Below are 24,534 nucleotides of genomic sequence, written 5' to 3' on the forward strand. Positions count from 1 at the left end.
TGGGGGTCCCTTCCAGCTCAGCACATTCTGGGATTTTGTGGCTTTCATGGGCAGTGCAGTGGGGTCTGATTCAGCACCATGTCAGGCTTAGTGCCAGCATAACAAGACTGGCCTAATTGGTGTAGCACATCCACACGAAAGCCTCCCTCTGCACTTGGAAAGGTGGAATTTAATAACACTCTGTGCTCCATATAAGAATCCTGTAGAAGGCCACATCCCGGTTCCTGTTCCCTGCTCCCCCACGGGCTCGGAAGCAGCTCTGTGCTGTTTGCTTTGTGTGCTTTCCCTTTCCTTCCCCAGCCCGGCTGCACCAAGGGACTCGTTTCCAAGGTTTCCAAGGCGAGGTGAGCAGGGAGTCATGGCTTGGCAAGGAAAACCACTCCTGGAGGCTCCAGCACATCAACATCTTCTCCCCAGGAAGGCAGTTGGGCTGAGGTTTGAGCCTGACCCTTGATCTTTGAGAGGACTATAACCAACCTGTGCCGTGATTTTCGTTGAAATTCAACCAAAAAGATGAAAAAGCTGCCCCACCACCACCACCACCTTCAGCCCTTTGATCTTAACATTAAATCTTGGAAACTTTAGTGGTGATTAGGAAAGCAAACACTGTCTCTTCCTGCAGGGAAGGCAGGAGTTTGTTCTACCCAAGCACTGGGTGTTGCAGGGGTTAAGTTACAGTTTATCTTTGGGGGAGGAAAGGAAAATCTCTCCCAAGTAATTAACTGTAGATGCTGACGCTAATGAAGGGGCTTTCAAGGCTGGGACTCGTGGGGGGTGATGGGAATCCCCTGTAGAATCAATGACATTACGGCCTTAGGAGTGATTCTGCAATTATTAGGCTGAAATGATGTTGAACATGAAGTTAATCCTTTTATCTCTCAGATATTGAGCAAACTGCGTGCTCTGGATAACTCTGTAATGGGATTATAGGAGTCAGTGTGGCACCCTTGGCACTCCCTATCTGTCCAGGGCTTTTGCTCATTTTCCTGGTCAGGATAAGGTATTGGTGAGGCTTCCTAGAGTTAATTTTGGGAGGCGGTGTCTGGGGCAGTGTTTTCCAGCTCGTTTTTAGCAAATTACTTTGGTAATGAACACCCTGTTGCCTCCCGAAGCCATTCACTCCTCCACTGCAAAGATCCCTTGAGCCCATCCCTAAATAAATGTTTAGGAAAAGAACTGAAGAACAAGGACAAGTTTAAAAGGAGACTTCCCTGCGTCACACCTTCCTGGCATCAAGGATCTGCCGTTGAGTGAGTTCCTGTGGCTGAGGCACAGTTCTGGGCCATCCTATTTGCAGGGAATAATCAACTCTGGTTTTGAAAGTCCCGTTTTGCATCCGTGATAGCCTGTGGTGATTGTTCTAAACAAAAGTAGCTGGTGGGGGGTGGTTTAGAAGGGATTATCTTGAGTTTGTTTTTTAGCAGTCGGGAATAACTACAAGTTAACCAGTGTCAGGAAAACCCAGAACCAAAATGATCGTGTAGAGGGGACAGAGAAGAGCCATAATGTGTGTTCAGGCACTGGCTGGTGGTCTTTACAGATGGGTTTATTTTCCTGTTGGGCACAGGCCTCCAGGTTTGAGTGGCCTGACTTCCAGGCAGGGTTTGGATGAGCTGGAGCAGCGATTTTCTTGCTGCCAGGTCCAAGATACAACAGCTGGTTGCAGCAGGACAAAACACACAGTGACTTAAGACAACCACATCTGGTGCAGAGGTGAAGCCCCACACCCCAGTGAGAACTAGAATTTGGGTTTCAGAGTTGTGGAAAACATTTTTTTTTTTTCTCTGCTCAATTACCACTAAACCAGGCCTCTTGCTTTCAGCATCACTGTAGAAGTGATTTCTACAGCACCCACTAAATGAGCAGATGTTTTTGTGCCAAACCAGAAATTTCCATAAATATGGGAAAGTTCCATTATTAAATGGTCAGTCAGCTTTTAGTTTCCAAGCTTTGATTCTTTTTTGTTTTAAAGACTGATCTCATTAAAAAACTGCAGATTTTTTGGTGAGGTTTTATATTTTTTTTTTTCCTACTCCCTTGAGGAAGCTGAGAATTGTTTTGGAAGCTCCAAGGAGCTCATTTCCAGCAGAAATGGGCTTTGGGGTTGTTAATGACTCTGTGTCTGGGCTACCTTAAAGAAGGCAGTGAGAGGACATGGGGGCTGGTTTAACCAAGGGGCCACCTGGGATTTTTAAGCCCAGTTTAGGTGCCCAGGGGCCAGCCAGCCCTGCTGCTGATAAGGTGATGGATTTAGATGTCATCATTGTAACCTATAATTCCAGGGAGCTTGTGGGAAGCCCTGGGATAATTTTCACACCCAAGGATTTGGTGCCTTCCATGAGCTTTTTGAGATTGGAATCCAGCACAGGAGCAAACTCCAGATTTCAAGCCTGAAGTGCACAGAGGAATGGTTTAATATTTATGTTTATACACCCTAATTCTTGTGCACCATATTTGTGCTCCAGGGTATCCTTGCTGTAACTGCTCTTGAGGAATCCTCTTACTGGAGCCACGGATTTCAACTTTCCTTCATCCGCCTTTGAACGTGGTCTGATAGAGGAGGCACAGAGCCCTCATAAATAAATTCATCCAAGTGTTTCCCACTGGTTTTCTCAGTGGCTTCCCTTTGAACTTCTTGTAGATCTTGCTTGTTCTTCCTGCAAGCTGAAAACCCCTGAACTTGAGTTTTGGTGTCTGGTATGTTCTAGATCTCAAGCAGGGAGATCTTGAGGAGTTTCTGCTGATACTCTCCTGTCAAATCTTTCTCCCTAATCAGCAGCGTTCCCTCTTTGAGGGTTGGGAAGCGTGTGCTGTAACCTCCCGGAGCCATGGGGTGCAGAGTGGAGCTCTGTGGGTGCCATCACATCATCCTTTGATCCCAGCCCCTGTTTCAAGGTGTTTAATTCAGGTGTGAGGCTCCCAAAGGCTACCCTGGGCAGGACTGGGGTGAATCCTGCTCTGTCTCCCCTGCTGTCCTGGGGGCTTTCTGCATCCAAGTGAAGGTGGGACTGCAGCTCCCAGCAGGCTGGCTGGGAGTTTGTTTGCTGACATACTTGAAATAGTCGTGTGCTATAACTCTTATGCTGCAGGATTTGTCTGGGGGGGTGAGTAAATATTTGAGGAGCTCACTCTCCCCAAGCTCAGGGCTGTTCAACGGGGGGTTTGAGCTGCTGCTTCAAAGCCCCTCCTTGATGGTCTGTGGTTCAGAAATAGGTCTGGTTTAATTTATTGTGTTCAGTTCTGGTCTCTGCAGTGTAACAAAGACAAGTGGAGCTACTGGAGAAGGTCCAGCAGAGGCCACAAAGATGATGAGAGACTGTGGGAGCTGGGCCTGGTTAGTCTGGAGAGGAGAAGACAGAGGGGTTCTCATCAATGAGCAACCAGGTGTGGAGGGAGGTTATAAAAGGGTTGGACTAGAGATGATCTTTAAGGTCCATTCCAACCCCTAAACATTCTGTGACATATTTCCAAGGGGTGTCAGGATGGTGCCAGGCTCTGTTCAGAGGTGCCCAGCAACAGGACGAGGAGCAATGGCCATAAACTAAAACACAACAAGTTCCACCTCAACAGGAGGAAGAACTTCTTTCCATGGAGGGTGTCAGAGCTCTGGAACAGCTGCCCAAGGGGAGGGCTTGGAGTCTCCCTCTCTGCAGATATTCCAAACCCACCTGGGCATGTCCCTGTGTCACCTGCTCTGGGTGACCCTGCCTTGGCAGGGGATTGGACTGAATGATCTCAAGAGGGCCCTTCCAACCCTAAATATTCTGTGATTCTGTGAATTTAACCCCATTTCCTCCCCACTGTGCAGCCCCATGCCCAGCCCTGCCAAGTGGGACGAGAGGGAAGCGTTATTTGAGTCTCTTAGAACCTTTTTTTTGGCTGCTGTTTTGGTTTGGTCACTGCTGGTGCTCTACAGATGCAGGAGGAAGGGAATGAGGTGAAATCACCTGAAATGAGGAATCTGGGAATGTGTGAAGGGTCGTGTGTGCAAGAGGGGGAGCAGCTCAGGGAGAAACAGCTTCCTCCAAGGTTAGATCAGCTGTACCTTCGGAGCTGTTGGTGTTATCTCATCTCTTGACATTTCCTTTAATTATATGAAACGACCTTGACACCGTAAACAATTCCCATGGCATTGTCTCTGCACTTGTGAGTCAGAGTGATGTGTAAACAGCACTTGGTTTGGGGGACCTGGGGTCTGTATGGCCTGGGACACAGTCGTGACATCTGATTTTTGTGCCCTGTTCTCTTGATGCCACCGTCTTGTTTTCTTTCCCGAGGCCTCTCGTTGCTGGCACAAAACAGGAGGGGGCGTTTCCCAACACAACCCCTTTAATCACGTTACCAGCAGTCTTTTACTGGTGTTTCAGTTTTGAGCCTGGCTGCTGCTCAGAGACACCTCAGTGGTTGAGCAAGAGTCAATATTTGAGGAGCTGAGGTTGAGGTTCACTCACTCACTGTCTTGCTGATGGTTCTTGTCTGGGTGTGACCCGTGGTCTGGCCCTGCCACTGTTTAGGGTGGCCCGTAGTAGATCTATGAAACATCACTTGGCCAGATGTACTTCCTAAGTGTTATCTTGTTCCTGAAATAGAGAATAAAGCCTGTATCAACATGAATCACAAAGTTGATAAACTGGAATGGTTCCTCTTGGAGTCGTCTTCTTGTATTGGGCAAATATTTATCCACATTGTTTCCAAAGGCATATTTGTGCAATAGAAGGAGGTCAGACCTGTAATTACCTGTTAGATTTACTCTGGCAGAAATGGCTTGTAAAAACACAGTACGTTTGAGAGGAAGCTTTTAAACCTCCCCTCTGTGTGTGAACCTGAAGCTGTGGTTTAAAATTTCAGATTTTATGTGAGTTTTCAGTTGCAAAAAAGTATTTTCCTTGCCGAATTCAAGTGCCTCGTCCCAAATTGATCCGCAGTTTCTTTTAATTCCTGAACTGTGGCGAGGAATTTGGGTTCCTCTCCCGACTGTATCTGCTGGAGATGATCAGAAGCTGAGGTTGTGTGCCAGACTTGCCTTGCATTTTAATCAGGAGCTTCTAGTCTGGTCAATAATTAAAGCAGAGCAGGTGCGGTGGGGAAGTTGGGTGTTCCCCAAAAACTAAACCAAGGCGCTTTTGTTGGTCTCCCTGGGCAGAGCCAAGCGAGTGAGGGGTGGTGGGATGCCCTGGCACTGCCTGGCTTGTGCAGTAATTTGGAAAAAATGCAGTTCAGGCTGGAGAGCTGTAGGTGTTGAAGGGTGATTTGAATTATTGGTGTGGTGTGGCTGCTGCGAGTCCGTTGGGGCGGCACAGCAGAGCAGAGATGTTTTGCTGCAGCTTCAGCTCTGGGTACGAAGAGCAAACGCACTGGCTGGGATTTCTGTGAAATGTGAAAAAGAGGAAATGACTTTTACAGAGAAATCTTGCTGCCTTTCTTTTCAGTGAGTGTGTAGGCTGAGAAGCTTGCAGCTTATTTCTTGAAGGATTAGGGGTAGGAAGAGAAATTCGGGATGAGTGTTTTAATGGATCAGAGCCTGTGGACCGTGACCTACACATTGCAGACTAACTTAGAGAGTTACAGTGCTACCCCTCAGGGTTAATTTTAATTTAATCTGATTTTAGAGGTTTAATATTTACTAATATTCTTGCTGTTAACTTTCAGTCTCCATTGCTGGGCTTAACAGAGTTTGTCCCGTTGGTTTTATAGGTGGCATAGATGGACTCACCTCTGCTGAAAGACTCGATTATTTTGGATAATGCCTGCACAAGGCTGTAAAATCTGGTGAGTTAGGTGTGTCCTGGAAGGCAGTTTGTGGTGGCTGCTCACTTGGGAAGAGCTCTGTGTGCTGTGCTGGGCCAGCCCTAAAAGCACGTGCTGGGCAGTGCTTTGGAAGGAGGGGAATGTATTTTTAATTTGTGCAAAGCTCTCTTAGTTTGGTCTCTCTTCATCTCCACGTTTTGCAGAGGGAAGCATCAGGTGATGTCCGTTTGTAGGTTCTTCTCTGAGTTTTTGCTGCAGGAGAGGGTTAAACCAGAGCTGAGCTAAAATGCCATTCCTGTTTCTTCTCTAAACAGTGCAATAATTAATGTAATTTTCTCCTCCGTGTTTTTGCTTAATGTGCTCCTAATAATATAGCTGGAAGTGGCAGATGGGTATCCTGCCTCCGAGTGCTTCGCTGTTGGGAATACGCTGATGCTTTCCTGGAATGTCTCCTATATCTGTGCTTCCTTTGGCTTCTGACCAGAGTTTCTCGTTAATGCTGCTTCAAGGTGCTCCAAAAAGTCGTTTGTCAGCTTTGGAGGTTCCCTTGCCTGGAGATGGCAAAGCCATGAATCACCGTGGTGATGGAGTTAGCCAAGATGTGACTGAATCTTTAATTTTGTCAGGATTGCATTCCTTAGCATTCCCTCCCTAGTAAACAAGAAAATACGTGGCCTGTGTTGTAATTGCAGTGAGTGGTGAGGAGGCATCAACATTTCCAGTACTGGCTGAAATCTGCTTCCATTGGAAGCTGTACTTCCACTGGAAAACAGGGCTGGGGGGTATTTTGGCCTTAAGCTCCTCTGGGCCCAAAGACCAGTTTAATTCATCATTTTTTTTTTAACCTGTTCCTTGTGACAATGAAACAATTCCTTGTGTTCCAGCCACTTGACCTGTGACCACGGGGCTTTCCAGGAGCACGGCCTCACCTTCCCAGAGGTGGGGCTGGAAGTGCTGTCAGCCAGCTCCTTGGAGAGGAGTGCTTCTTCCTCCAGCTGTGCTCCATCCCAACCAACATCTGGGCTGCTGTGGGGCACAAATCATAGAATCATAGAATTATAGAATCGATTGGGTTGGAAAAGACCTCCGAGATCATCGAGTCCAACCCTTGGTCCAAATCCAGTCCATTTACTAGATCATGGCACTCAGTGCCACGTCCAATCTGCGTTTAAAAATCTCCAGGGATGGTGAATCCACCACCTCTCTGGGCAGCCCATTCCAGTGCCTGATCACTCTCTCTGTAAAGAATTTTCTCCTGATATCCAACTTAAATTTCCCCTGGCGGAGCTTAAGCCCGTGCCCCCTTGTCCTATTGCTGAGTGCCTGAGACAATAATGATGCTCACCTTCCTCACCACCAGCACGTGGGTGGTGGTTCCTGGCATCCTGGATCCGCTGCCCTTTGCTGTCTGGGATGGAGCACGGTGCTGACTTAACTGGTGGGGACAAGGGGACTGGAACGCTCTGGGAAATAGGAGTTTCCCTCTTGGAAATGTCACAGGAAGCGTGGAGGAAATCATGTGCTGTAGGAGCGGTTACCTCACATTTCTGTCTCATCCAAACCAACCCTTTCCATCGGAGTCTGCGGGGCCTGAACAATGCGGTGCCAGCTGCCTTATAAATAACCCATTTTCCACTTCCACACCGGCTTTTCATTCCATGTGAGGAGAAAGGAAGAGCGTCACGTTGTGCTGGTTTGTGCCCTTTCAGAGGGGAGCACGTTAATGATCCCCCATGCTCTGTTTTAGTGTCAGAGCACAGCCCAGAAATGGTCATTGCTGCAGCCACCCGGTGCTGGTACACGTAGATATAATAGTTCTTATTTTTTCGTTCGTATTTTTTGCTCTGCCAAAGCTGAACACAAAAATTGTGGTGAAACCAAGCTGATCAGAGGGATGGAGCACCCTCTGCTGTGAGGAAACACTGAGGGAATTGGGATTGTTCAGCCTGGAGAAGAGAAGGCTCTGGGGTGACCTAATTGTGGCCTTTCAGTGCCTGAAGGGAGCTACAAGAAAGATGGAGAGAGACTATTGACAAGGGACAGGACAAGGGGGAATGGCTTCAGACTGACAGAGGGCAGGGTTAGATGGGATTCTGGGAAGAAATTCCTGCCTTTGAGAGCGGTGAGGGGATAGAATGGGTTTCACAGAGAAGCTGTGGGTGCCCCACCCCTGCAAGTGTCCAAGGCCAGGTGGGATGGGGCTTGGAGCAACCTGGGATAGTGGGAGGTGTCCCTGCCCATGGCAGGGGTGTGGAACAAGATGAGCTTGAATGTCCCTTCCAACCCAAACCATTCTGGGATTCTCTGAAATGCATTTCTGTAGGACATTCCCCTGCAAGAGCAGGGTCCTCCCTCCTGGTCCCTGCGTGAGGATTCCAGTTGGGCACAAGGAAAGAGCCTCAAACACCCTGTAGCTCCTGCTGACTCTGGTGATGGGACCCTGAAGGAAAACACCCCAGCACCCCTGGTTTTAAACACCCAGCTCCGTGTGCAGGGGTGGGATAATGCTGGAGTGCTTTTTAATGTTCCTGTGGCTGACTCATGGAACACCGAGGGCTGAGTCACTGCGGGTGAATGCAGCATTTCACGTCGGGGTGAACCCAAATGGGAGCAACACCAGCTTCATTAGAGGAGCTAATATTGGGCTCATTATGGGCTTCATTAGATTTTTGAAGTGAAACGATCTAGGAGAGTTCCTTTTGCAGTGTGTATAAACAGATTATTAGCATGGGAATGCCAGGGGTTTAATAGGATGCTGGGCTGGATGGAGAGGAAATGAAACTTCAGATGTACCCCAAGTTTTGGGTGTTTATTGCCCATCCTGTTTTGGTTTAGCCATCTGGCTCTCCTGAAATCCCATAAAATTTTCATGCAATTAGAGTTTTTTGCTTACTATATTTTAGAAGAAAATGCTGAAGGGACAGTCAGCTGTTTCCCTTTTTGCTTTCCTTTAGAAAGCTCTTTGCTATTCCAAGCTTTTCCTCTTATAAAGGTCTTCACCTGTCCCTGAGGAGCAAAAGATTTGCTCTGGTTTCTTCTGGTTGCTGTTCAGCCAGATCAGATGGCCCTTGTCATTATTATGGGAATTTTGGACATTTATTGCTCTTCCTTGCTTGAAATGTAGGTTTTCCTTTATCCCAGATGTCCAGTTGGACAAGGGCAGGTTGCTTTGTCCCGTGTTTTCCCCCAGCAGTGAAACAAAGCACTCTGGAGGCAGAGGGTTCTTTGGGAGCAGAGCTGCTCTCACCCTCTGTCCTCGGGCTACAGTTGAGGCAGGAACATTTTTTGGTGGTGGTGTGTTTGCTGGGGCAGAGTTTGCACCTCTCCTTCCAGAGGTGGAGCTGAAGGATGGACTGGCAGGTTTTTCTGGCCAGGAGTCCACCTAGAAAATAATGATGCTGGTGACACTTTTGGACTTCTACTGTTTTGTGCACTTTATCAGCTCTCTTCTGGTGGGGTTTTGTTCTTTCTCCCCCAAAGAGGGGGGAGAGTTGTGGCTGATACTCCTGAAGGATGCTGGAAGTCCAGGCCAGATGCGATTTGAAATGCAGATTTGTATCTCTCTCTTCATTGAGCACCACAGCCCTGAGTTTGAGAAGGAAATATTAATACTGCTGGTACAACCTTTGCCAAATAATCCTGTTATTCTCTTTGTGATTGTCTTTAAGATGAAGGATAGAGATATTCTCTATCCTGATCAAGGATAGAAAAATGGGAAAGGACTTTATTTCACAGCCTGGTGAGTGCCTGTGTGCAACCAGAGCCTTGAGTAACTGTTGTGCATCCCTTGGACTGCAGCCACTGTGACTTTAATGCATTTAAATAAATCTTTTATTGAAATTTAAGCTAATGTTTCATATTTTACTAATGTAGAAGTAGAGGGTCAGGGATATGATTGTGCTTCTGTGCTTTAACAGCCTGCCTGTCCTCTGTTCCGCAGCAGAGCTTTGTCCCCTCTGAATCCACAGCAAATGCCTTATAAAATGCAATGGCTTTAATTCCTTGGAAGCCAAGCAGGTCTAGATGCAGCATTCTGTAGCATTCCCAGCTGCAGGGATGTTTTTTCCAGACCTCCTTCCAAACTGGAGCAGCTGATTTACAGACCTGGAGAAATCTTCCCGCCTCTATCTCTGACCTTTGTGGGTCTCTCTGCCAGATGGCAGCGAATTTAAATGGCTTTTAAATGGCCTTTTCTTTGTCTCAAAGCAAAAAGTCTTCAGTGAGGTGGAGAATTCCTGGGAATGCTCACAATGGAGATCAAAAGTGCTTGGAAGGGTGGCTGTGGCCTGAGCAGCCAGAACCACAGCACGGAGATGTCCGTGGTGGGAGGTGGAGAGGAGCAACACTTCCAGGAATGTCCGTATTCCCTGTGGGAGGGAGGACAGTGCTATTTGCTATCCGCCTCCCTGGGTCTGCTGATCCCCTGCTCCCCACCCTGCTCCTGCTGTCCATGGCATGGGGGATTCCTCAGCAGCAGGGATGGAGGACAAGCAGGATGCAGGTGGAGAACGTGCACAAGTGTCCTCCTTCCTCCCGCGTCTTTGCCGCTCTACGTTGGAAGAGGAGGGGATTTGCAAGCTGCCTGTTGAGATATTTAGTGTGTTAGTGGGGGAACCGAGAGCACCAGGTCTCCCAGGTGTGTTTGTGGCTCAGGTGAGGTGTTACTGGATTTCAGAGCTACCTCTTGGCCTGTTCTGGGGTGTTCCTGCAGCTCTGCCTCCCCCCGTCCATGGGGCTGGACTGGCGATCCCGTGGGGTTTGCTCTGGGCAATGAGCAGCATCGACTGTTCTCACCTGCACCAGCCCAAATCAGCATCTTGGATCTTGTTGTTTCCCAGAATAGAAGGTTTTCCTATTGGGATTGCTCACTGGGTCGATATTGAAGTCGTGCTCCTGCTGCCCCAACAAGGACAGGGACACCAAGGGCAGCAGCAAATCCTGGTGTGGTTAAACCTGCCTTTTCCTACAGTGGGAAGGAGCCAACCTGGATGTGTCACATGGGGGCAGATTCCTGGTTTTAATCCCTTTTATGCTGCAGCAAATTCCTGTATATTTTTGAAAACTGCTTTTCCTTCCCCCCCCCCCCCCCCCCCCGAGTTAAGATTAAGCTTCTGGATGTTTAAAGGTTTTCCCTGCTCCTCCACAGTGGGGTGTACAGGGAAATGAGTTGTAAATTCACAGAAGTCCTAACCCAAATTTCAGTGACAAATTAAAGGTTTCAAGTGGACACATTTAAACTCTGGAGATCTTTGTTATTGTGATGTAAATGCTGAGGGGGATGTTTGTTTTCTATTCGTGTGTCACAGCTTGATGGTTAAAGTAACAAACTCTTACTTTCCTTGTTAAATTTAAATTTCCCTTTGTTAAATTTAAATTAAACAAGAAGACACGCTGCCTGCTTCCTGGTAACTTTAGTGGAGAGGGGAATTGCTATGAAATTGTACTTTTATTATCCATCTGGCAAGATGCATATCAGCTCAGGCACTTTAAAGTTCCCTTTGCTCTGGGATAGTGCAGCTCCCACAGCACTTAGGGCTGTGTCATCCCTGACTGCCTTGCTTTGTGTTTAGAGGGCTCAGGTGGGGTGTTCCCTCTTTGATCCCAGTTTGGGAGGTGAAACCCCTTGGTCGTTGGATCCTCCTTGAGGAAAACACCCCTCCTTGCTCCCAGCTTTTCTCTCTCCTCGCTAAACTCGAGCGAGGGGTGTTGATAATTTGGATTATGCAGCTAAGTGGCTGGAGCGTGGCTGGCTGTCTCCTCCCCTTCCTGAGCTTCGGCCCTAGCCAGCTCGGCTCTGGAATGACAGGCATTCCTGCGTGAAGGGAGCTGGCACGGACACCTATTTATGAGCCTGGAGTGCCCGGCCATGGGGTCCGGGGAGAGCCGGAGCTGTGCCGGACCGTCGGACACCGGAGCCGTGGCCTGAGCGCCGGGAGCCGCCTCGCTCTCCGGGCTCCTTCCCAGCCCTCAGCGTGGATTTATCGCTTTAAAGGATTGAAGAGCTCCCAGGGTAGAGTTTTCCTCTCTCTCTCTCTCTCTCTTTCTCCCCTCCCGCCTCTTCCCCGGGAGCTGCTCAGGACAGGATCCCATGGGGCAGCCGCACTTCTCCAGACCGGTCAATCCAGCTGCTCCCGGTGAGTAATGGAGGGAATTCGGGGCTGCGGCGGGGCAGGAGCGCAGGTGAAACGGAGGAGTTGGGAGGAGTGGAATGCGGGGCTTGTGTAACCTGTGCCCGGCTGGGGGGAGAAACCAGAGAGAAATAACTCCATTTCCTGCGTTTCTCCTGCTCGTGGCACATGCAGCATGTTCCCTGATCCTCAGACAGGCTCTGGGACGCTGTTTTTAGGGATAGCCTCTGCCTGGCATGGATTCGGGGATACCACCTTCGCAAAGCACTCGGACAGCAGTAAAATTCACCTGTGTGGGGCAGGAACCAGCCCTTATAGTGATCCCAGACCAAAGGCACCCGGAGTTGCCTCCTTGGGCGTGACGTCACCCAGTTTTGGGGGCAGCTGTAGCAGCTTTTTGGGGGAGAAGGGCTTGGCAACCATCTCCCTGCTTGTTTTCCCTCTCCACCGTGAGGTATCTCGGTAACAGACAGCCTGGAGCAAACACAAGTGTGTTAAGCCCTGGAAGCAGCTCCACTTCCCGGACACAGTGTTATTCCAGGTCTGTCGTGGGTGCTGTTCCCGGCACTGGCAGTGAGGAGACTTTCCCATCCTGCTGTTCCCATTTCTCTCATCCCCACTTGCTGTCACTTGCTGGGCTGAGTTGTTCACTCTCATCTGTAACGTGGGATAACCTGATTTTTTTTTAGAGAAACACTCAGCATTGGCACAAAGCTCCCCCAGATAGACATTGTATTTTTTCATTCTTTTTCACTTCTATAACTTTGAACCTACCTGGTGTTTTCAGGGCTCAGATGAAACCAGTGATTCTCTTCTCCCCAACAACCTTGTTTAAGAGCTGCTAAAAATAAAGTGATAGAGAGTGAGTGGAAGGGAGAAGTAAAACTTCGGTTGTGTTCGTACTGTCAGTGCAGATTAACAGCATCCTCTCCTTGGATTTATTCAGTTAGAGGCCAGCCTGGCCAGTCTTGGGCTTTTCTCTCATCAAGCACCAGTAACAGTGGTAATTTCCAGGGGAGTGGGCTCTTGGGGTAATGACTGTGCTTTGCCAACAGACCTGGTGTTTTCTCAACTGGTCATTTGCTCTCTGAAGTCTTTTTTTTTTGTAGCACAGCTCCCACAGTTCCTACTGATTAAATGGTGAACGTGAGGACGTGGTTCTTGCATTAACTGTGGCAGGATGCTGTTAAAAAGAGTCCTCTGAAGATTATGGTGATTAGATAAGTACAAAACACAGGGAAGCTGAGGGCTTGGGACTGTTTGGGGCTGTTTTGTGACCACAGCCTTTTATTGCTTTAAGGTCAGGATTCACGTCTTCCCTGGACCGTTCAGGAAACGCACATCAAGTTTTTAAAGCTGTTATAGGAAGCTTAGAAACATTTACCCCAAGTGCTTTTTGGATACTTCAACAGCATCCCCTTCAAAAGAGCCTTTGTTTGCTTTTTGAGTTGTAACTGTTTGCTTGGAAGCTTTTGGGATTCTCAACTGCTCTGCTGGACACAACAGAGGGGGAAAAGGAGGGAGCTGGGCTGTTCTCCAGGCTGTGCATCCACACTGTGTTGGCACAGGAGGGTTTGTGGCTCTGGGCTGCGAAGGTCCTGCTGTAGCTGTAGGTCCTGGGGTGTTCCAGGTGCCTGAGGTGTGTAAGGAGCAGCCACATTCCCAGCAAAGCTTCCTGATGCACCTCCTGGGCTCGGGTGATAGCAGAACTCCAGGGAGGGGTGTTCCCTTGGGGAAACAGAGGTGATTAGGCAGAGTCGTGTTCCTGAGGGAAATAAAGGTGATTAAGCAGAGTTGCTTCCATGGCACTGAAGTGCCTCGTTTGCCCGAAGACAGAGATGCCCAGTGAGCTCCCTGTGAGCAGAAACTCCTGGGATTTATGGAAATCCTGCAGTAACTCCTGTGAGAAGAGGTGGATCAGGTTCTGGATGAACTGTGGCTTGCAGGTGGAAGGAGTCTGGCCCAGGCTCATGACTTACACCCTGTGCAAGCCTGGCTACACAGGAAAATACAGATGTTTTCTCATTTCCTTTCTGAGGATGTCTCTTAATGAAGTTGGAATTTACCAGCTCTTACATCTCAGAAAAGGAGTGGGGCAAAGAGCCTGTTGTAGTGCAGACAGGGTGAGCTCATCTTCTTTTGGAGTTAGACTTGGATGTCTGCAGAGATGTTTTGGGGAGAGAAGCAGCTCTCAGTCTTCTCCTAACAGCTCTGTTCTGCAACCCTGTCCTGGGGCTCACAGATCTTTCATCCTTAAAGGATTGTGCCATGTTCCTCATGAACACTGGAAATCAGTATTTTCCCTCCCAGGCATGTACCAGTATAATATGAGTTGTCATCATCTGGGATGCAATTCTTTGATTTATTCACAGCCTTTAGCCTTGCTTTTTTGGGGTCTGTAACTCAGATCTTGAAGGGAGTTTTAGCTGAAGTAATGGTGTTAAAAACAAAACAAAACTCCTCTGGAGCCAGGCTGGCTTTTGAGGGTGTGTGGCCTGAGTTAAAACAGTTTAAAACTCACCAGGACTAATTCTGCACTAGATCCAGGTTGGGTTTAATTCTTTAACACTGTGCATCAGAGGTGCATTTCATATATATTCAGTTATATTTCATACAACTGTTGCAGGTGTTTTCCACATGAGGGATGATCCTCAATGAAATAAATGCTTTCTGGTTATTCCTGTGGGTCCCTGAAGTCCCTGCTGTGCCTTTTCCCAGGCTGGCAGCGCTTTGCTCTACGAAATGTTTTGGGGCTTGATCCCTGAAGATGGGGATTAATTCTTTGCTCATGTGGTGGCTTTTCCTCCCTGGACTGTGGTGTGACCATTAAGCCATGACATTTATGGGTGGGTGATCCTGCTGGGAGCTGCCTGGTGTGGTGTCCTGTGTGTGTGTCCGTGCTGTGACCACGTGTGGTGTCTTTAATTGATCCCAGGGATCCTGGCTCCGCCGGTTTGACCCACTGAGAGCAAGTGGTGGAAGTGAAAGCTTCACCCTGTTTAATGGGAATGGCAGCCCCAAGCCTGACAGGAGCTTTGGGAACAGGTGACACATCACCACAGGCGGCTCCTTCCACTTGAAATGGTTTCTCTGGGAAACAAAACAACCCGACTGGGGTAGCTCAACACCACAAGGAGAAGAGCTTTTCTCCACCTGGAATTTAACAGCAAGATTTAAGCGTAAATGTGTCATGAGGGAAGGGTTGGAGGGACCAGCTGGCCAAGCAAACTGATGGGGAATTGCCTCCCGAGCTGCTTGGCACTGCTGGTGCTTCCTGCCTTCTTGTGTGTCCAGGCTGTGCCAACTTTGTGACGTTTCCCAGGATTATTTCAGTCTAAACATTTTGGGTTAACACAAATGTGCTGTTTAAACAGCTCAAATTCACCTGCTTGTTTGGATGGAAGGGGATCAGGACAGTGTAAGTGTTTGGGAGGGTGGATCTGAAGTGGCAGGAGGCTCTGGTCAGGGGGCAGCTGGGGAATTGCTCCATCCCTGGACCAGTTGGGTCCTGGGCTCTGAGTGCTCCAGACTGTGCCCCCCAGGAGCCTGGAGCAACGTGTTCAATTTGCAGTGATATTTTATTCCAGATTTTTCCTCAACTGGGGCTCTGCTGGAACATTCAGCACATCATGCTGGTGTCAGGGTGGGCTCTGTGCTGCTCTTCCTGCTCCAGGGTTGCTTTTCCAAAGTGTGTGCTACTACTACTTCCAGAAAGGTTAAACAAGGTCGTGCTTTGGCATGGGGGCACCTTAGGGACCTGCTGGTTGGGAAGCTCTTGACCTTCTAATGAGGACACTCTGGCTTCACCCAGGCCTGTGTGACCTCATTTAACCTCTTCCATGTATTTAAAGCAGGTTTTCCAGCCTGGCACTACGGTGAGGGTGAGGCTGGTCTCTTGGGCACAGCGTTGGTGCTGAGAAGGGGCTGGGTTGGGCGAGGGCATCCTGATGCTTCCCACCCTTCCCTCAGAGTCCCGTTCCCCTTTTTTTGGCCCCGTTTCTTTCCCCAGGCACTGCACTGTGGTTCCTTCCCGGGTTCCCAGGGCATGACTCGGATAAGGAGAAGTTTTCCCCTTGCATTGCAAAGCAGCTTAAGGACCCTCCTGTACCTTGTGGAGCAGAGCAGGAGGAGGCACAGCCTCAGCAAGGTGGATTCTCTGCCTTCACAACCAAGAAATGTCCTCTCCACACCATTTCCTGGAGGTTGGAGCTGGAAACAGGCGGTGAATGGAAGGGAAGGCCCTTTTTGGAGGGGATGTGAGCACTGTCTAACGTGAACAATCACTGAACAATGAGGTTATTTGAATACAGATCAGTAAATCTCACCTACAGCTGCCGACCCACCCGCTCATTAGCACTGAGTGTCATAATTGCTTCACAACAGACGGCTTTAAATGTCTATGTCGGTGTGTAATTAGGGATGGGAAAAGGGAAGAGTGCTGGGGAAGGGCAGGACAGGCTCTCCTGTCAGCAGAACAACTGGACAAAAGGAATCCCAGCGGGGATTGAGGAGAGGGAAGTGCTTCCCTGGCATCCCAGGATGTTTAGTAACATGTCGAGTTTTATTCTACACAGAGCAAAAGGATGGTTTGGGAAATGATTTGGGCAGTTTAATGTTCCAAAGGGGTACAGGTGGTGTGCCTGTCTCCCCCTCTTGCCTGGCTGTTGTTAGACAAACCAACAAACCAATTACAAACCAGCAAACCCGAGTGTTTTCGTGTTGTCCAGCACCTGACACTGGGCAGGAGCCTCAGAGCAGTTGTGACACGGCCGAGGGAGCAGCGAGGCAGAGAAAAGAACCGAGTGATCCGTGTGAAGGTCGTTGTGAAACCTCCCGTGTTCACCTGCGTGGTTGCAATTCTGGCAGTGAAACTCCACCCCGGGATGGTATTTGCTTTGACAGCCAGACCTGGGCCTGCAGGAGCTGCTGGAAGAGGTTCTGCCTGGAGTAAAAATCGCATGTGGGCTCTCCCCACCCTCCCTGCTCCGAGCTGCTCCCGCTCGGGGGGTATCGTGTGTCTCCCGCAGTTTCGGCTCATCCTTTCATGTCCCTGCTCCTCCTCGGCTGCTCCGAGGGGACCGTGGTGGGGGAACGCTGCTTGTTCTCCCTCTAATTGGAAATGGAGACATCCCAGCGTGCTGAGGGCTCTTCATTAATCCCTGGACCCGAGGGCTGAGTTTACTTTTAATAACTTCCTTTGCTTAGTGCAGTACTCTGACACCTTGGGTGGCAGCGGCACATTCCTCAGAGCAGGGAAGGGATGGATGTGAAGGGAGCATGGTTTGACTGCCTTCAGCATTGCTCTGCTTGGAAAGGTGAGGGAGGTGCCTCTGATGGCACTTGGGATCCACATTCAGCCCCCAGCCTGTGCCTGGCAAGCGCTCGTGCCTGCCTGGTGAAGTTTGGGAACGCTCCGTTGAACACAGTGAATACTGTTTGTTAAAATTACATGTACAACTCCGGGGCTAATGCTCTGGTCTCTGAAGAAAGTGCCTCCAAACATCCAGACAATTCCTCTGGGGTTTCTGGGAGCTGGAAATGCCTTTTTTCTTTTTTTTTTTTTTTCTTGCCCCCATTTCCAATTACCCACCCTCCCTCTGTCCCTGCAGAAAAATCACAGATCGGTGCTGACATCGTGTGTGTTATTTTCCACCCAATTTCTCTCCTGTTACGAAGCCAGGGTTGGGGTTTTTTTATTGTTTAAAAGCAGCTCAGATGCTGAATTTATCTTGCTTTTTCAAATAAATGTTGGCTGGCACCAGCTTCTGACCAGTTCAGAGTGAGGGACTTTCTGTTATGGGGCTGATTTAGACAAAAATACAGCCAACAACCCAACACAAAATCCATCAACCCCCACGTGTGAAATCTGGTGTTCTGTGAGTGAGAGGAGAGACCTGTACAGAGCTGGCAGGGTCAGGAATTTTGGGTAGAGTCTGGAATGGCCATAGTTAGCTTTGGAAAGGGTTTGTCAGGCTGGTTAGCACAGTGGCACTTCCACGGCAGTTCCGTGCCCCTCCAGCCTCTCCACAGCCCAGAATGCTGGGCTGGCTTTCCTTCCTCCATCCCTTCTCACATGATCGAGATCCCCCTGCTGAAATACTCTCTGGTTTCCCTCGGTTGTTCTTCTCTTCCCTATTTTTCAGTGATTTTTCCATTTCACGTGTGCTCAGACTGGAATATTGGGGTCTGTCTGTGTTGCAGCCTGTCCCCAGGCTCCTCCTGAGCCCATGGCCGTGGCTCCCTGTGCTTGACCCTTCCTGGGATCTGAGATCTCCTGCTGGGAAACACTGCAGGGTTGGGGGTAGAACTCCATCAAACAACTCATTTTTTTCCTGTTTGTTATTTTTTCCCTGCCCTGAACGTGCTCACCCCAGAGCTGACAGGAATCTGCTTTTTCACATGTGGGCCCGGATCCTCAGTGGATACTTGTAGGATACAGCAGATACATTACTAGCTCTTTATCCTATGTGCAAAATGGCTTTCCCCTAAAATTCCTTTCCCAGTCTCTTGCCCTCAGGAGATGGGATTCTTGGCTGAACTTTCCATGTTACCTACGGGGCTTTGTCTGTTCTGCAGGCAGGTCCTACAGGCTTCTCTGCAGTTGACTGAAAGCTCTGCTGTTCTCCCAAGCTCCACAACGTCTGACTTGGAGGCTCCAAAACACGACACAGGGGCGCAGTTTGTACCAGGACACCCCAGCCTGCCACGTGTGGTGTCGGGCAGGGCTGGGGGATTTTTTCCATAGGATTTTTTCCACGGAGCTCTGCGATGGATCTCGCGTGTTCCTGCCTTTAGAAGGCGAGGGATTGCGGCTCTGTAAATCCTGCCATGAGCAGGCACCAGCTGGCTTCACTTAGCTTGTGTGCACTGATTTATTTTTTTGCAGGCAGTGCTGGATTGTGCTGATTGTAAGTGTTCCCTCATGTTCCATCAAATACCCCCAGAACAGCAACATCAGGATCGACAGTCCCCAGATTAGTGTTTTCGTGCTCTGGTTCTGCTTCAAAAGTGGTTTTCTTTGAGTTGGGTGTTGTGGCTTTTTCTTTTTTGTGTGTATGTCCCTTCCCACCTCCGTGTCCTTCTTGTGTTGTTCTCCAGGGACTCCAGGGCAGTAGGTGGAGCGGGGGCCTGTATTGTGTCCCTTTCCTGTGGAGCTGTTGCTCTTGGCCAGCTTTGCTGCCCTTATTTATAGTGGGAAAAATCCGAGAGGCTGAGTTGTAGCACATCCAGCTGCTGGAATGGGTCTGGTGATTCTTGGGGTGTGCAGACAGTTGTGAGTGTCAGCTTGGTGGGCTGGAAGGTGTTTGTGTTCGTGTTGTGACTTGTGTCCAGCAAAAGGGGGTTGGTTGTGTTTTGTGGGCAAAGCTGTGATGCTGCAAAATTAAACTAATCTGTGGCTGAGGGAGCTGGGGGGGCTCAGCCTGGAGAAAAGGAGGCTCAGGGGGGACCTTCTGGCTCTGCAAGTCCCTGACAGGAGGGGGGAGCCGGGGGGGGGTCGGGCTCTGCTCCCAGGGAACAAGGGACAGGAGGAGAGGGAACGGCCTCAGGCTGTGCCAGGGGAGGGTCAGGTTGGACATCAGGAGGAATTTCTTTACAGAAAGGGTTGTCAGGGACTGGAAGGGGCTGCCCAGGGAGGTGGTGGAGTCCCCACCCCTGGAGGTGCCCAAGGAAGGCCTTGGCCGTGGCACTCAGTGCTCTGGGCTGGGGGGACAAGGTGGGCATCGGGCACAGGTTGGACTTGATCCTGGAGGTCTTTTCCAGCCTAATTGATTCTGGAATTCTGTAATCCTTGTCTCAGGAAGCCCCTTATCAGTTTCCTTTTGCCCTGTTAACACTGGAAGCCCCTGTCACGTCTTCCTGAGCTGATGTGAGGGTTGCACGGAGCCGTGGATGGAGTTGTGCTCCTTTCTTTGCATGAACATGCTCTGCTGTTTCCCAGTGTGGGGTGGGCTGGAGGGAGGTGGCAGCTGTTACCTGCAGCACAGAGATAATTCTTTAGTTTTTTCCCCTCTTTTATAATTCTTCCTTCTTTTCCTCCTGCAGCCGAGGAGGTGGATCACACCCCGGGTGATGGCAGCATGGGGGTAGATGTTTTGGAATCGGGTGACACCACACCCCCTACGAAGAGGAAAAGCAAGTTCTCAAGCTTTGGCAAGATCTTCAAACCCTGGAAGTGGAGGAAAAAGAAAAGCAGCGACAAATTTAAGGAGACTTCAGAAGGTAAAGTAACTAGGGGGGCTGGGTGGGCATCCCTTCCTCCACAGAGAAACCTGCCACGAGCCATCTGGCCACTGAGAAGGGCTTGCTGTCACCAGCCTGGGTGCTGGCATGTGTCAGAACCAAAAGTGTGACTGTGGTGATGGGCTGGCACCTGCAATCTCTCCACAAACACCTTGCCATGGAGCTGTAGTTTCAGACAAATAAATTCCTTTCTTGCAAGGAGCCTCCCCAAGCAGCTGTGGGGAGGGAGGGATCGCTCCACGATCACCAGTGTGGTGTGAAGTGCAGGCCTGAACGTGCAGTCCCTCCTCCCTCCTCTTAATCCATGCAAAACCAGTGAAATTTGAAGCCCTTTTATTTCCTCCAGAGGATCCCTTAAAAAAAAAAAATAAATTATCATCTTGAACTTCTAGCTTGCCCTGTTTTCTGAGTGCCTTTTTTCAATTTAATATCAGTTTTAGAACGAAAGATTTCTATGCGAAAGCCAAGAGAGGAGCTGGTAAAAAGAGGGGTTCTGTTGGAAGAGCCTGAGCAGGGTGAGTCTGCAAACCAACTTCTCCTGTCTGTGTCTGTGTAGCTGATCTTCCTCTGGCCAAACCTCACCCTTGGGACACAAATTGAAGGGCTCTTTGCTGTGGTTCCTGTCTGTTTTACCCTTTTCAGTGCTTTCTCTGGTCTGACTTTCACACACTGATTTTTCACAGCCTGCTCAGGGAGGAAGATGCTGCTGAGGAAGCTCATTGCCTGTCTTGGACACATTCCAGGGTGGGAAGGCTGTGCTGTGGCTCACTTCCCATCCTGTCCCTCCCTACCTGTCCTGCTCCAGATCCCTTGTCCTGTCCTGCCAACCTCTGCTGTCACTCACCAACTTCCAGCTGTTCCAATCACATTCCCAATGGCACTAGGGGAGAGGTGCTGACCCTGTGGCCCCAGCTGGGAAAAGAGTCAAAAATGAATGAATTCTGAGCTGCATTTCCTCCAAAAGATGCTTCGTGGTGTGGTGTCATTGTCACCACTAAGCTTATTAAAGCTTGCCCTGCTTTAATCTAAGTCTAAGAAGTCCGATCCCCTTCTGTGTCATCCCTGCTGTCTCTGAGTTGGATCATGCTGCCAAAATAAGTTCTCAGATCACCCCTGAGTCACCTGGCTGTGAGTTGGGTGGTGTGGGTTCACGGGAGGGGGCAGGAAGGTGAGGTGGGGTGGCAGCCCACCTGTCTGGGTGGGATCATGGTCCTTGGATTAGGGTGTAATTGCACCTCAAGAGACACACTGCAGAGACAGCCTCAGCCTAGTGCAGATTTCATTCTAAGAAAGCTGTGAAGTGGGAAAGTGGAGGTGAAAAAGTGGTTTTCAGACCAAACCACCGAAAGCAAACCTGAGAGAAAGAGTCTTGACACAGCTTTGCTGTAATGCTGCCTCTACACCCACCCAAGGGTGTCAGTGCAGCGCTGGAGGAAGAGTTCACCGGGTACAGGAAGGTGTGAGGTCACAGGATGAAACTGGAAGAGACATCAAAGACTTTGGGCACCAAACTTCCAACTGGAGATGGCAGAGGAGAGCGAGATCGTCCACGCTGTAAGGGTGTAACAGAAGCCTGGCTTAGGGGTGGAATTATTTTCTTCTTTGAGTCATCTGCTCTGCTTTTAGAAGCAGAAGATGGGTGTAATGTGGCCAAAGTGCAAACCCCCAGCACGAGGGAGCAGTGGGTGCTGGCAGGAGGGGCAGATTAGAGGCGCATTATCTAAATCCCTCCTGGGAGTTTAAGGCACTTGGGCAGTCATAAGACGTGAGGGTGGGTTATTGTGTTTGCTTGCAGTTCTAAAAGCTGCTCTTACAAGGTCAGTTAATTTTCTTAGGCGAGTTCTTAGCGGGGTTAAAATGCTGGAAACCCTTTGAGATGAGGAAGTGAGGAGGTAGGGAAGGAGGTGGTGTGGTGGAGGTGAGGCTGGGAGAGGAGGCCTTGCTGCTCTCGGGGCCCCAGGTTGTGGGTACTGGGCTCAGAGTAAGGAAAAGGAGCTGGCATTGGATCTCCTGACCTTGAAGGAGGCCACTGGAGCTGAAGTTAGGAGGGAGGTGGTGCGAGAAGCCGTCGGGAGCTGAGAAGGGCAGGCAGGGTTGAGTGGTAAGGAAAGCTGGATCTCACTGTTCCTGCCTCCCTTGCTGAAAACTTTGGATAACCAGTAGCAGCTCTATAAAAACCTCTGGCTCATGCCTTGAGTTTCAGCCCTGTCTGAGGAGGAAACTCCCTCTTGTTGCTGTCTGTGCTTCCTGCATTTCAGGGAAGGGCAGTGAGCGAGCGAGGCAGCGCCGTCTGCCAGCTCCTCCCAGGAACCCAGGCTGCTTCTCGTGGAAAAGAAATCCTGTGGAGCTTTTGGCTCCTTGGCAGCTTTGCTTTCAGCTTCTGAATCACACCAGGTTGGGGAAGGGGAGGTAATACTTGGGGGAGAGAGGAAAGGTAAAGAGGGCAATGGAATAAATGACCGAAAATCAGAGCAGCAGGGTGTGCTGGGGTCTGCAGTCTGGGGGGCCTTGATGCCACCAGTTGGTTCAGAGAGGGGTAGACTGAAAGGATTTTTAATCAAATTGATGATATATCCAAGTTTTCTTGAGTTGGAAAGCAATCCAAATGGGCAAGGTCCCATTAGAGTGAGTGCTGAAGTCTCATATTGGGAATAACATCATCGAGAGATTGTCCTGTCAGGGCAGTTGCAAAGAATGGTTGAGTATTTCCTCACGGGGTTTAAAGGGCTGGAAAGTGGAACTTTTTCCAAAAGAGGTTTTGCTTCTGACCTTGGGGAAACTCCATGCTAGAATCTGTGAAAGCAGAAGTAGCCAAGGGGAGCTACATCAGATTCTGGAGCTGTATCATTACATCTGATTAAAACAAAGGTAAAGTGAGGAATTCTGCCTTGCTGCAGAATGTTTTGGGTAGAGCACTGGTTTTTGTGCCAAATTCAGAGTAGAAACAGAAGAAAACCAGAAGTGCTTCCAGTAACTTCAAGACTTTATCAAAATCTATTATTGCATGTGCAATAGATGCCCTGGCTCGTGTTGGAATCTACTGCAGCAGGGAATTGGTGGCCGCTCTGTGATGGTGGGTGGATACAAAAGCTGCTGGAGTATTTTGACTGCAGTTACAACTTCTTTGGGCTGTGGTACAGCACTGGGCACACCAGGAGGAAGGGCAGGACAGGAAGAAGAAAAACCTTTGATGGGATAATACAGAGCTGTACAGTTGTTGACAATGAAATCAAGGGCTCCCAGCCCCAGCTGGGTGGTTGCTGTGCTCTCCTGTGCAGAAGGTGACTGAAGACCAGCTGCTTCAGAGGAGTTGGTGTGGCTCTGTGGTGGTTCAGTCAGCTCAGCCAGCTCTCCTCTCTCCTGCCTTCTGAGTGTTTACTCTTTGCTTCTCTCCCCTCCCATCCCCTTGCAGATGGTGAAGAGCCAGAGAAGCTGAACCCCCCTGCACTGAAGAATGGCCACACAGTCCCCATCAGTGGGCCCGGGGTCTGTGACCTGCCCAGCCAGGAGGAAGAGACCACAAAGCCCTCCAGCCTTAGGAAGCCTGTTCCAGCAGAGGAACCAAAAAAGAGGCAGGGTAAGAAACCAGATACGTGCAAAATCGGGGTTTAGGTTATCCCGGGACCAGTTTTGAATTCCCATCTGATTGTTTCCACTCTCCAGTCCCTTAAACTGAGCTGTCTCCCTTTGCAGGCTCCTCCAGCAACCACCCTGGGCCTGAACTGGAACCACCTCAGGAGCCACATGTTCCCAGACAGCCTCTCCTTCCTCCAAAAAGACCTCCCTCCACCTCCCAGGAGGCAAACGAGGCGCAGGCGAAGGATCCAACGCCCGCCAGCAGCTCTGCAAGAACTGCCCCCTCCACCACAGCCCCCACTGCAGCAAAGACAGTCAATCCCACAGCTGCCCCTTCCCCAGCCCCCAGGACTCTGCTCCCTGCTCCTGCCAGTGCCAACACTACTGCTCCCACCAGTACAACCAGCACAGCTCCTGCCAAACAGCCTCCTGTCCCCCCACCCAAACCTGTCAACAGAAATAGCAACTCACTAATAGGTAAGTGACCCATGAGCTGATTTTTGTACCCTGGGATGTCCTGGAGCCACTGCTCCAAGACTCTCTTCCCTTCATAAGGGAAGATTTTTAGTTCTATCATGAGTGTCTGACCATTTCTCCTGGAAACAGTCCAGTTTGGACTTGGATCTGCCAGTGTTTAGCCAGGACACACGTGTGCTGGGAACAGTGTAATTACTGGAGTCCTCTGCTGTGAGCCATCCAATCTGTTCCCAACAGCTACCTGCAGGAAGGAGTCCCTGCCTGCTTTTCCTCTGTCAGCTCTAAGGCAGTGTCTGAATGTTGATGCTTTGCTGAGGGCTGGGATTCAGCCAGGATTGGGGGATGGTGGATGAGATTTTGCTTT

The 24,534-nt window shown here is 49.7% G+C and overlaps 1 protein-coding gene across 8 annotated transcripts in view; it reads left to right on the plus strand.

Moving 5' to 3' along the window:
- Nucleotides 1–24,534, plus strand: part of PHACTR4 (phosphatase and actin regulator 4) — a 64,971-nt gene that overhangs the window by 30,763 nt on the left and 9,674 nt on the right. For 5 of the 8 annotated variants that reach the window (XM_027661180.1, XM_027661181.1, XM_027661176.1 and 2 more), the window contains 4 exons: nucleotides 19,920–20,096; nucleotides 20,552–20,632; nucleotides 23,530–23,694; nucleotides 23,811–24,170. In XM_027661180.1, coding sequence (XP_027516981.1) covers nucleotides 19,920–20,096; nucleotides 20,552–20,632; nucleotides 23,530–23,694; nucleotides 23,811–24,170 — 783 coding nt within the window. Of the gene's footprint in view, nucleotides 1–11,825; nucleotides 11,883–17,915; nucleotides 19,150–19,919; nucleotides 20,097–20,551; nucleotides 20,633–23,529; nucleotides 23,695–23,810; nucleotides 24,171–24,534 lie in introns of those variants that run through there. The other 3 variants (XM_027661175.1, XM_027661182.1, XM_027661183.1) reach the window with 3 other exon arrangements.

Source organism: Corapipo altera, unplaced genomic scaffold (assembly GCF_003945725.1).
Source record: "Corapipo altera isolate COAL_440 unplaced genomic scaffold, ASM394572v1 201, whole genome shotgun sequence".
NCBI classification, from domain to species: Eukaryota; Metazoa; Chordata; class Aves; order Passeriformes; family Pipridae; genus Corapipo; species Corapipo altera.